Here is a 12,152-nt window from a genome sequence, read left to right as displayed (position 1 = left end):
CTGTTAGATATCACAGAGACCTTTCTCACACTGTTGTATTTTTACAAGCTGCAAGATCATGTCTCATTTCAAAGTGCTGATGTTGAAGCCCAGGCATCAGGGCAGGAAGGTGTGGGGCAGGATGAGTCTAGTCCTGCAGGGAGTCTGAGTGAGAACCTAACCTATATTGCCTGTAGGGTGCAGGAAGAAGGATGCGGCTCTTCAAAGGCACCAGGGACCAGAACATTCTGCCATAATCCCCTCTGGCATCCTTTCCTTTAGTCTTCTCATGTCTTCCTTCTCCCCCTAGTAGCAGCAAAAGGGGGTTAGAAATGATAAACCAAGGCTGGCTCCCAAGGCTCCTTCTAAAATGGGTCCACATGTGGAGGGTGGGGCCCAAGTGTCCCGTCCCCCACCCCCACAGACTCCAGAATCACTCCTGATCTGTGGAAAGTGGCTTTTTTCCCAAGAAGAATATTTGGGCTCTTAGTGTGAAGCTCTTGGGCCAGTCTCACTTCCTGAATCCTATAACTGGGAATGAAATACTAAGCGATTACTAAAAATAACTTATTTCTTTCAGAATTTTTAGATTTCTTAAAATATCCAGAATTTGTCTATTTGGAAATGTGAAAAGGATTAGGTTTTTAGGACTTCTCATAGGAGAACACTTTCCATGGAATCCACAGCTTCTTGGGTCACTATGCTGTAGCGTCTCGGGCAACACCCTGCATTCAACTTCACATCCACTTTTTGACTCAGCCCCCCACCCCCAACCCGCGCATTTTTTAAAACCAAGTTTTATTAATTCTATTCCCTGTACAACTTATTTTGAAATGCCTCCCAAATCATCCTTTTTTTCCCCGGTTCCTTGCCACCCAAGTTTTAAGCTTGTCTCCTTACATCTATATTTCTCATAATAACTTAGGATTTTTCTTTTGGATGGTAAAAATAATGTCTGCCCCATAAAGGGATTTGGAAAATACAGGTAACTCTAAAGAAGAAAATTTAAGCTCTCAGAATAGATGCTATCTGTGTTTTAGATTTTTATTTCTAGTGCTTTAGGAGCACACATCTGCTTGTGTGTGTGTGTGTGTGTGTGTGTGTGTGTGTGTGTGTGCCTTTAAGGACATTTGAATATATTCTGTACAGTTTCACATTGTGGTTTTATTTTTTTAACTAAATATAATCAGCATGTTTCTAGATCATTAAATATTTTTCCAGAAAAAATCTGATGGATACATATTGCTCCTTTATAGAGATAGAGCAAAATTTGTTTAACAATACTGTTTGCCATCTAGACCTCCTTTTTCAATATTAAAATCCATGCTTGTTTTCAAAATCTGTTCACGATATAGTGTAGTTGTCTAGGAGCATGGGCTTTTTGGAGTTCCAAAGACCATGGCTCAGATCCTAGTTTGACCACTTATTCCCAGGCCTCCAGTTTCCTTCTTTGTGGGAGTTATAATAGTACTTACCAACACAGTTATGGCCATTGAAGTGAGTTGCAGAAAATACTCATTTCTGCAGACCGTGACACACTGTAAGTTCTACTAAATAGAAACTGGCATTTAATAGTCACTGTCATTGCTGATCTGTAATTGTTTTTAGCATAGTTGCCAGAAGATTGTAGCAGTAAAGTGTACTAATACTTTAATTCCTTTAATAATATATTGCTAAATTTTATTTCTAGAAAGATTCTACTAGTTTATACTCACATGAATAGTATGAATACCTATCTAATACCACCCCGTGCCAAAATTAAGTATTAATATTTTTTATCATTATTGTTTGTCAGTGTAGCACATACAAGTGGGTCTTGTTTTTGTTTTTGTTTTGTTTTTGTTTTTTTAAAGATTTGTTTATTTATACAAGCACTGGGTACAGTCAGAAGCGTGGGAGGGTGAGAGAATTCACCAGAGTCAGAGCAGGGAGCAGAGCAGGCAGACTGACGAAATACACTGCTGAGGGGAGCAGTGGGCAGCAGGAGAGGTCTGCGCACCATGTGGGACCCTCGCCCGGCGGCCGGGGATCAAACTGGCACTGCAGAGGCTGTGGGCAGCCTAGCAACCCAGCACTCAATCGCTGTGCCACCGGGGAGGCCCTACAAGTGGATCTTGTAATTCATATTTCTTTGACTGCCTGTGGAAATGACTACTTTTAAATGTTTAATTGCATGATCAATATTCCTTCTTTTTCTTTTAATTGTATTTTTTCATTCTAAATCAATGAGTTCTTTGTATATCACAGTGATTATTATTTATGACTATGCTTTATTTAACATTTGGGATTTTTCAGATGAGGAAATGAAGGCCAGAAAGACTAAGTAGCTTGTCTAGTTTCTTAGAATCTGCCTGGTACAGAGTAAATATTCAGTTCATTCTTGCTGTTTTCGTTATTCTTTGTATTTCACAGCGCCTAGCATAGTAGATGCCTCTGCAGAAAAATAGTTGTTAACATACACTGCCACCAGGCACCCTCTCTTCTGCTCTTCAGTGTGCACAGAAGCTAGCCTGTAATGGGTGCCCTTGTCACAGCAACTGTTTCAGTTCAGATGAGTCAGCATCTCCTGGACTTTATTTGATTTTTCCCATATGTTTTTAATGACTTTTCTAACATGCAGTAAAATCAGGTCATTTTCCTACTTCATTTCTAGGTAACAAACCTGAATTTGGCAAGTGGCGTCATAAACAGAAGCAGTGCTTCCACTCCCCCCACCCTTCGGCCTGTCATCAGTCCCAGTGGCCCGACATGGTCAATACAGTCAGACCCGCAAGCTCCTGAGAGCCACTCCAGCCCTCCTGGAGGCAGGTATGTGAAGGGCCAAAGCGTCACACCAGGACATTCTGGTCACACAGGGATGGCCTGGGTCCTAAGCAAGCCATTTCCATGTCTTCTGCACAGAGATGGCTGAGAGAGATGCCTTTCCCTGCCTGTCCCACTCCTCTGGCACTTCCATAGAGGACCTCCTTTTACTTGTAAGACAATTTGTGGGCAAATAAGTGAAGAGGAAGTTCCTGGTACAGTGCAGTAAATTCACTTCTGGGAGAAAGAGCAAGAATTTCTACTCGGTTCAGTCCTTCCCTGTAGGCAGCATTTTCATGTTTTGACTTTTGACATTTTCTCCTTGTTTCCTCATTTTTTTATACCTTGTGCTACATGGTGTTGCAGTAACTTTGCCCTTTCTTTCTTTTGAAGGATGTATTTGTTTTTATATTTTCATCTAGGTCATATAATTAAACTCAAACAGCCTCCCTGGACAGTTTTCATTTGGGAAGTGGGAAGGAGCTTTCCTTTATGTAGTTGGGAGAAGTGGCAGAGGATGAAATCCAAATAGATTCTGGCCATAAAGTAAGCAGTTTCTGAATTCAAAAAGAAACCACTATGTTGAAATCTGGTCTCAATCCATATTTTAAGCCCCCCTATATAAAAAAATGTAAGAAATAGATTCTCAGTACATCTTGCTTTGGGGTCTTTTAAATGTGTTTTATTATATTTATCTCTGAGTCAAACGAACTAGAAGGGAATGTGGCTATTGTGATGAAGTATTCTGAGCAGCTGAGATACTGTTCCCTCCAAAAAAATAGGAACTTCACCACAGCTGTGGCTCCAGAAACCCCTACCTCCATGCCAACACCTCCAGTCATGTATCTCTTGGTATGCTGGGGTTGAGGGGTTGACCCAAGACTGTGGATATGGAGGAAAATCTAATTGTTGCTAAAGTATGTGTTGGTACTAGAATTATTACTTAAGGAGCTAATCTGGGGAGCAGAGACTGCCCAGGAAACAGTATAAACATAAGCCCATTACATTATGCTTTGCAGCGGTCTTCACACCAGTAATTACTGTGGTCTGGGTGAAGAGTCATCTCAACTGAGAATTAGAAAAAGTTGAAGCCCAAAAGGCAGGACTTTTTTCAGTTGGGACATCCTCCCACACAGTTCTCTTCACAGGAGAAGTCTTGTCTTTTGGTGATTTACAGTCTACAGAGTGACCACATTCCTAAAACATAAGTCGTAAAAAAAAGAAATTCTGTTTATACCATAGAACTTTATTTTCCATATAAAATATTTCCAAATATTCCATTTTCATTTTACAACCAGAGTCTTGTTTCTATGGAGGACATTTTCACTGCAACCTTGGATGTATTATCTATAAGCAAGGCTACAACCATTTTCCACGCTATAAGCAAAATGTCAAAACTACACATTTTGGACAAGTAGAGGTCTCACATTTTTTATACTTGTAGATGGAATGCGGGGAAAATTTTTAATAAAAATGATGGCTGGTGTAGAGCCTTCTCCCAGTAGCACCTGCCAGGGCTGAGGCACAGAAAGATGAAGGAATCTGTCAGGGCAGAGCCAGGTCGTGAGCCCAGCACCGTGAGTGATGTTCTCCCAGACTGCTCATGAGCAGTGGTAGAAGGGCCCACTGTGACCTGCTCCAGAGCCAGTGGCACCAGAAGCAGCCTCCACAAAGTCTCTTGGCCTTTTCCTTTTCAGGGCAGTTGTGCCCACAGCAGTCCTCTCTTCAACTGTTCTTCAGGCTGCTGGGCCGGTTTTTAGGTCCCATTCCAGTGCAGAGGAACTCTTCCTGTGCTCCCAGGTAACCTCTGGTTGTCCGGACAGCCTGGTGGCTCAGCTTGGGAGTTCCCGTTGCATGTGGAATTCCCAGAGGTACCCATCCTAAAGCTGCCCTCAGTGAATTCCCAGAGGTTCTTCCAGACCTGGCTGTAAATCGACTTTCTACACAGTACTGTGCCCTGATAGCCATCTTTACCTGGTAGGTGGCTGTTTGGGGCTGTTTAGCTCTTGTTGCTCCTCCCATAGTAGCAGCATGATTGTGTTTAATGAACGTGGGATTGGTAGCTTGGAGATGTTAGTTTTATTGCTGGTTTTGACACCGAGTGACCCTAAGCTATACATTTAATCTTTTTATTAGGTAAGCATACTTACCTATAAACTGGCCTGTTCTGAGAGCTTTTAGATTGCCCTTAAAACCCTTTGTTCTCCCTGGAAGTGGGTGCTAAGTAAATAAAAGGTGCTCATACTAGTTCTTCTACAATAGCAACAGTGGATTCCACTGCTGATAAACTGATAACTTGCTAAACGAGGGGTTACCCTGTAAACAGTAACAAGAGGTAAAGAGAATCCCATTGCTGGCTGGACTTTTCTTCTGCGTAGCGGAGGATTCAGTGACTTGGTAGCCACAGGAATGAAAACTGGTGACTCACGAGAACTCTGCAAAATGTTATTTTTCATTTCCCTGTGGTATTGCTATTGTTCTCAATTTTATGGATCACACAAGTTTTCACCAGACAACCTTGTTCTTCTCTCCGCTGTTTTGAAACCACCCCAGATGTAGCCTCAGGGCTGTCGTCTCCCATTGGGTCAGTGTGAGCTCAGCCCAGCTCTTCAAATCCCTTGGTTCCTTCGGTCTGTCTGGAGTCCCTGTTCAAGCTTTGTTGTGGGAGAGAAAGGCAGAGAGCCCACAACTTGCCCAGACAGTCTGAGGCCTGGCCATGTAGCTCGCAGTTCCCTAGACACTCTGTAGTTGGACTTGGCGAGCCATTCCTCTGTTGTTACTTTTCAGAGGTAATAAGTGAGATTAATTGCAGGCCATTCTCCAGAAGAGAAAGTATTCAGGGCCAAATCCAGTCACATGTTTAGAAGCCTGAGGTGTGCCTCCAACTGAGTCCGATTTAGAGTTATACAATAGGGCTCTGGGATGCTGGTACCGAACATTCATGACCTCTTTTTTTTTTTTTCCTTAATGAAAGATAGTTTTTGATTTCTAGATGCTGATACCTGAGTATTGGAGCTTTTCTTCAGCCCATGAGCTGGGTAGGGTTTTCAAGCTGCTTTTTAGTTATCCATGTTCTGGGAATGCAGGGAAACCTGAGGGGCTGAGGGTGGGTGTGCGGGGACATCTGGTCATTGCACAACCTCGCGTGCACTTGGACGCCGTCGGGAAGGAGTGTTTCTAAGTGAGGAGCATTCGGTGGGTTCACAGTGAGTGCATCTTGCTTTGTGAGACCTGGAAGGGTTACTGTAAAGTCTTGGCTGCTGCTTGGAATGATTTGGGAAGGACAGGGCCTCAGACAGCTTGGCAGGAACCTGAGGCTCTGTTTTTTCCAGTCCAGCCCTTCCTTGTGGATCGAGCTGTCAGGGAATCCCACGAATGTCTGGCTTCTGCCTCTTTGTATGTTTTTCCAGCGTTTGTCATTGAATTATTTTTATCCATCTCTGGCTTCTCCACACACGCAACCTGGGGATCTGTCTGTTCCTCGATATTAAAGATGGGGAGTTGAAAGCATTGCCCTGAGTTTGTTCCTCCTCTGTGTGACAGGCCAAGACGTCACAGTCACAGGCTACTCAGTGTGGCTGGTGCCTACTCCATGGAACATCCGTATATCAGAACTTGAAATTCAGTCCCGGGGAATGGGGTATACAGTGTAGTATGAAGTGATGGAAATTTGGGTCACTTTATTTCTTTTAAAGTATATGTCCTCTTTGTTTTCTGCGTGTCCGACATTAGGTTGGACACAGGGGATTAGCGATAAATAAAACAGAATGGAACCTGATCTCACAGCGTTTACTATCTAAGGGGTAGCTTGCATCTTCTCAGCAGGGTGTGGGGCGCTGGGGGGAACCTAAAAGACTGAAGATATAGTACTTGATTACTGAGAAATTACCACCTAACAGGGAGAAAGAGTTACACACACACACACACATACACACACACACACACACACACACACGGAACAGTTAGAGAACAGTGTCAGACAGATGTGACAAAAGATCTGAATTTTACAGCATAGGCAAAAAGAAAGAATATTTTTAAAAGTATGTCTCATAGAGGATTTGATCCTGTCACATGCTCCCACATAGATAAACCTCAAGCACATTATGTTTTGTGATATCAATCAGTTTCAAAAGGACAAATGCTGTATGATCCTACTCATAAGAAGCCCCTAATGTCGGGCCTGTCAAAATCAAGTAGAAAGGTGGTTGGTTGCCATGGACTGAAGGAAGTAAAGAGGGGGAATTAGTGTTCAGCAGTATAGAATTTCAGTTTTGCAAGATAAAGTTCTAGAAATTCATCACACAGTATATTTTTAACACGGGAAATTGTATACTTAAGAGTGGCTAAGATGGTAAATTTTAATTTCTATCTTTTTCCCCCCACAATAAAAAAGGAAGAAGAGGCGTGTGTAAGGATTGAAACGAGAGACCCTTAGTTCTGCAAAAGTTACTCAGTGACTGAAGTGGCAAAGTTTTCCTTCTAACCTCTGCCTTTGTGCAGAGGTTAGTTATTCTGAACCTAGTCCTTTAAATGCTTCTAATTCTTTTTTTAAAAGCATGTTAACTTTATAGGAAGGGGGACATCAGCCCCTGCCAAGGAGATGGGAGATGGCTTGATGTTGTGGAAGGAAGAGACTTCAGCCATCACCCATCAGCAGTGTGCTCCCAGAGTTGGGTTCCAGAGAGGCGGCCTTTCCAGCTGAGAAAGGGAAGCTATCAGAGTGAGGCCAACAGGAGACTCTTCCTTTTCTTTGACCCCTTTGTTGAAGGGCGACTTGTTTCTGCTCTACAGGCCCTTCCTCTCTGCTATCTTCTTCTGAATGTTGAAATTTCCATTGCAGCTCAATGTTCCAGCCAGTAAACACTCATATTTTCCATCCATCCTGGGGGTCGAGCTTTGGGAGAGCTTTTCTCTGGAGGAGTTTGGAGCTTATAATTTTGTACTTTATCCTGTTATATAAACAACACTCTCTAGCCAAAGAGCACAATCACAAAAAGAAACAACCCTGTGGGGGTGAGGGGAACTGCAAAAAAAGAAGTGTTTCATGTTCAGCGTTCTGTAGAAATGATACTTCGTTCCTTATTCTCCTTCCTTCCTTTCCCATAAAATAAAGTGTACCTGAGCCTTGTCCTTACCATTTCCTCCCCTGTAAGATGCTTCTCCAGCATGACTGATAACAGGCCTTACTTCTATCTGAAATTACTCTGCTTCTTTTCTCACTCAACCAGGCACCTAACCTCTCCAGGGTTATGCTCTGTGTCAATTCAAGCTCTGTGACAGATCTGCAGTGCCTCCTTCACCAAGACATGCCCTTCCCTCCAAAGTCTTATAAGATACTATCTTCCCTTTCCTTGGGATTAACACATGTGCATATGAGTGTGTGCTTGAGCGCATGCATGTGTGTGTGTACACACTCACACACACGCAGAGTTATTGTTAGAGGCAAGATCCTATTTTACTAACTGTTTACTTCATAATTCTTTGTCCACAATTAATGGTTGTTTTGGTTTTACAAGATGCTTGAGTGATAAAAATCCATGTGGTTAGCTGAATAAGACTGCTTTTCTAGAATTAGAAAATTACATCAGTTATTTAATTCATAATTCAGTTTCATTCTCACCTGATTTTTCGGTCATCTTCTATTTTCTAAGTTAACTCTATTTACCAGCCTTGAAAGAACACGGACAGAATCACAGTGGTCAAGAAACACTATATCTTTCTTTCTGACTCTTAGAGAATAACATGGATGATCCATTTTTAAAGCTTACTCAGTGTAGACACAATAAATGTGTAAAGGAAGACCAGAACCCTCCCCTGAACCTTTAGCTAAAGATGTCATCCTGTCTCCTGTTCTTTGTTTTGTAAAAACACACTCAGCGTATTTCTGAGCAAGCGCAACTAAGAAATCAATGCTTTTGAAGTCCTACTAAGATTCTAAAAGAAGAAAAACCTCCCTGTATCTATGTTTTAATAAAAGAAAATGATAGACTTATAAAATCTGGAAAGGAGTAAAGGTCTTCTCTTGACTGCAGCCACTTTGAGGAGCAAAATTTTAGTATGAGTTGTTGATAACTATTAGTTCCATTTCCAGAGAAGAGAGAAACAAATAATTAGACTTGCCTAGGATCTGGTATTGCAGCACCACTCGGTTTACTATCTAGTTTAGATAAAACAGGCCGGCTGTCAAGTGCAGTGTCACTCGGTATCCTGGCAGGAAAGCAGTTACACCTCATTATGGTGGTGGGGTTCACATTATTCATTTTCACTGTGAAGTAAAAATTTTTATTGTAAACCATTAATGTACTCCTAAAGAAAGATAACTAAGAGAAGCTAAACTTAAAAGGTTTAAATATGTTTAAATATGGAGCCAAGTATTCTTTGGGAGCTGCAAATAAGGCTGGAGGTGGAGCAAGTGAGAGCTTAGGAAATCAGAACATCACCTCTGCGGCAGTCCCTGGTGTTCACAAGACCTAACAGGAGAAATTTTGACCTAATAGGACCATCTTATGCCTCAGAGAAAGCATGAATGAATGATCAGGCTAAGACTTGTATTTACCTAGCCTGATAATTGTTTGGCCTGGTCCTTCGAAATAAGTTCTACTATCGTTCTGTGATGAAAATGAAATATGGTTGTATCTCAGTAATGTGATTGCAATCTAGAAGGTTTTCGATAAGAAAAGCAGGCTTTCTGGCACAGCAGGTAAGGAAACTGAAAAGGGGATTAATAAATGGGACAATCTTAAAGTCCAGAGGAAATCAAATTATGTTCTTCCAAATTTGGTTGCACCAAGGAAAATTGAGTGGATGAAAGAATCTGTCTGTTACATGTTTAGTGCTTCAAATATCTAGCTACGTACTTGAACTCAACATTGACATTTGAAATACAAACTCTACAGTGAAGAGTTTTGTTACCTTCTTAACCAAATATTTAGTATAATGAAATATTTGAAAAAAGAATCAAGATGAAACTGTTACAGTGTTCAAGTTGGGAAATGGCTTCCCCTGCTAGTTGTTAAAACAGTGTCCTTCAAGAGTCAATATGCATTTACTGTATATTTCCTAAATGCGGGCACCGGGCTGAGCTCTGAAAGACATATTAGACAGGGTCTCTGGCCTCAAGGAGGCAAATTAATAGTCATATAAGTTATTAATGCAAGTATTATGAAATAGTATCTGCTTGGAGAAGCTACTGTCCTTGCCTAAGTCTTTCATCCTTCCTATTTCAAGAAGGAATAACTAGAAGAATGCAATTTGGAGGATCTCATCCAGTTGTAAGTCTATCAGTAAATATGTCCTGTCCATCTTTAACAGTGAAGATGAGGTAGTTCCTTTTACTTGTCTGTCACGTAAAGTCTTCTCTCTCTCCTTGACACTGAGGTCCCTAAATGCAGGGTAAATATTCCTCGTCTGCCCCATTATTCTTTAGAATTTGCAACCATGTAAGTTCTCCATACATGTTTTTTTCCTTTGCTAAAAAAATAACAATGTGTGCTTACTTATTGAATGAAAGTATTAGTTTATGAGTGATATGAGTTCAGAGAAGAAATTGATCGCTGTGGCCAGACCAGGTAGCAAAAACTGCATGAAAAAGAAAGGGTTGTGAGCTGAATGTGGGTGGGGAGAGAAGGATTAGATAGACAAAGAGGTGATATTAAATAATTTTTTTTTTTTAAAGAGGCACGTATTTTATTTATTTATTTATTTACTTATACAAGCACTGGGCACAGTCAGAAGCGCGGGAGGGTGAGAGAATTCACCAGAGCGGGGAGCAGAGCAGGCAGAAGGACCGAAGTACACTGCTGAGGGGAGCAGCGGGCGGCAGGAGAGGTCTGCGCGCCATGTGGGATCCTCCTCCGGTGGCCGGGGAGCAGCCGGGGATTGAACCAGCGCCGTGGAGGTCGCGGGGAGCTTCGCAACCCAGCGCTCAACCGCTGCGCCACCAGGGAGGCCCGATATTAAATAATTAAGAGCTCATTGCAATTTACTTTGTGATTGACAATCACTATATAAAGATCTATAAATGGAACAAAGAAATGTGGTTCACAGTGGTGCTCAATTGCAGTTGACAGTTCGGCAGGGTAGTCTAGAGAATATTGCCCTGTATGTTTCCTTACTTCTTTTTGTAAAGTGTATGACAGAAAAGGGAGTCTCTTCATAATGCAGAAAAGGTACTGAAGACCTGGAGGGGAAAATCAGTCTCTAGAGAAGATGGCTTTAAAGTAGGGTTTAAATTCAGTTAGAGATTCTGTGTAGGCTGCACATAGGTGAAGGAAAGAAGATGAAGGAAAGAAAGCAAATGTTTGAGGTGCAGAAGGCACTTTCAAAGTACAGTGAATGGGAACCAGTCTTATCTAAAGCCTGGTGTTCCTATTAAAAATAATGTATTTGTCAAAAACACTTTGCACTTCAAATGATGGAAACTGAAATTAAGTTACCCTAATTTTATAGAAAAGGAGATTTTTCAGTTTATGTAATAAAAAGTCTAGAAGTTGGTGTTGGGGGCTTAGGAAGTGTCATTAATCATACTTTCTGCTTTCCTCCAGATAGCAACTAAAGGAGAAATTATACCCAAAAAATTACATAGAAAAAAAAAAAATTGGCTGTGTTACTGATAAGGATAAATTGGAGAACACAGCTTGGGGATATGCCACCATTGGGCTTCTAGCTCTCAAATTCAATTTGTTTTATTTATTCTAGATTTTCTTTATTGACATTTTGCTAAGGTTGATAATTAAAACAAAAATTTTAAGGGAGAAATAAAATAACACACTACAGTCTTAAAAAAACAAAAAGCAAAACCAAAAACTTGGCCTGATTTTCAAGGCGAACACCTGCATCTGGCCCCCGTCTGCTCTTCCAGTTTATTCTTCCTCACTAGCTCAGTTGCAGCTGACTCGGTGTATCAGACAGAAGGCTCATTTATTTCCTATCACTGCTTCCTTACACATATTGTTCTATACCCCTTAACCTCTAATTTACTTTTCACTTTCCATCTCTCCTTCAGGAAAGTGTAAATTGTCTTTACTACTCTATTCCAGTGCCTTGGTAAACAACAGGGAATTTAAAGTAAGGACAGATAATAAGTAAAGGAATGAATGAATAGAAATAGAAATTCTGCTTTTGTCCTAAATATCCAAACCCTTTTCTTCTCCAGAACTCAGTTCCATTTAGCCTTTCTGCAGTCTTCCCTGATCTCCCAGTCCGATGTCAGTCATTAGGGCTCTCTTCCTCCTTCTAGTTCTCATTCGTTGGACTCATGCTCCTGAAAGATAAAATTCAAAGGAGGCTCTGGCTAAGTGCCCAACTCTAGTCCTAGAGAATGGATCTCTGTGGCCCTTGCTGTCCTTGGCCCTTGCTGTCCTGAACACCAG

The 12,152-nt window shown here is 41.4% G+C and overlaps 1 protein-coding gene across 9 annotated transcripts in view; it reads left to right on the top strand.

Moving 5' to 3' along the window:
* The window catches only part of TTLL5 (tubulin tyrosine ligase like 5), a 259,441-nt gene that overhangs the window by 127,032 nt on the left and 120,257 nt on the right, over positions 1 to 12,152 (top strand). For all 9 annotated transcript variants that reach the window (XM_037503833.2, XM_054691987.1, XM_037503831.2 and 6 more), the window contains one exon: positions 2,633 to 2,787. In XM_037503833.2, coding sequence (XP_037359730.1) covers positions 2,633 to 2,787 — 155 coding nt within the window. The remainder of the gene's footprint in view (positions 1 to 2,632; positions 2,788 to 12,152) is intronic.

The sequence above is a fragment of the Talpa occidentalis genome, unplaced genomic scaffold (genome assembly GCF_014898055.3).
Source record: "Talpa occidentalis isolate TD23 unplaced genomic scaffold, MPIMG_talOcc4v2.1 talOcc4.11, whole genome shotgun sequence".
Lineage (NCBI taxonomy): Eukaryota > Metazoa > Chordata > Mammalia > Eulipotyphla > Talpidae > Talpa > Talpa occidentalis.
The sequence above is the reverse complement of the archived record's forward strand: the minus strand, read 5'-3'. Positions and strand labels throughout refer to the sequence as shown.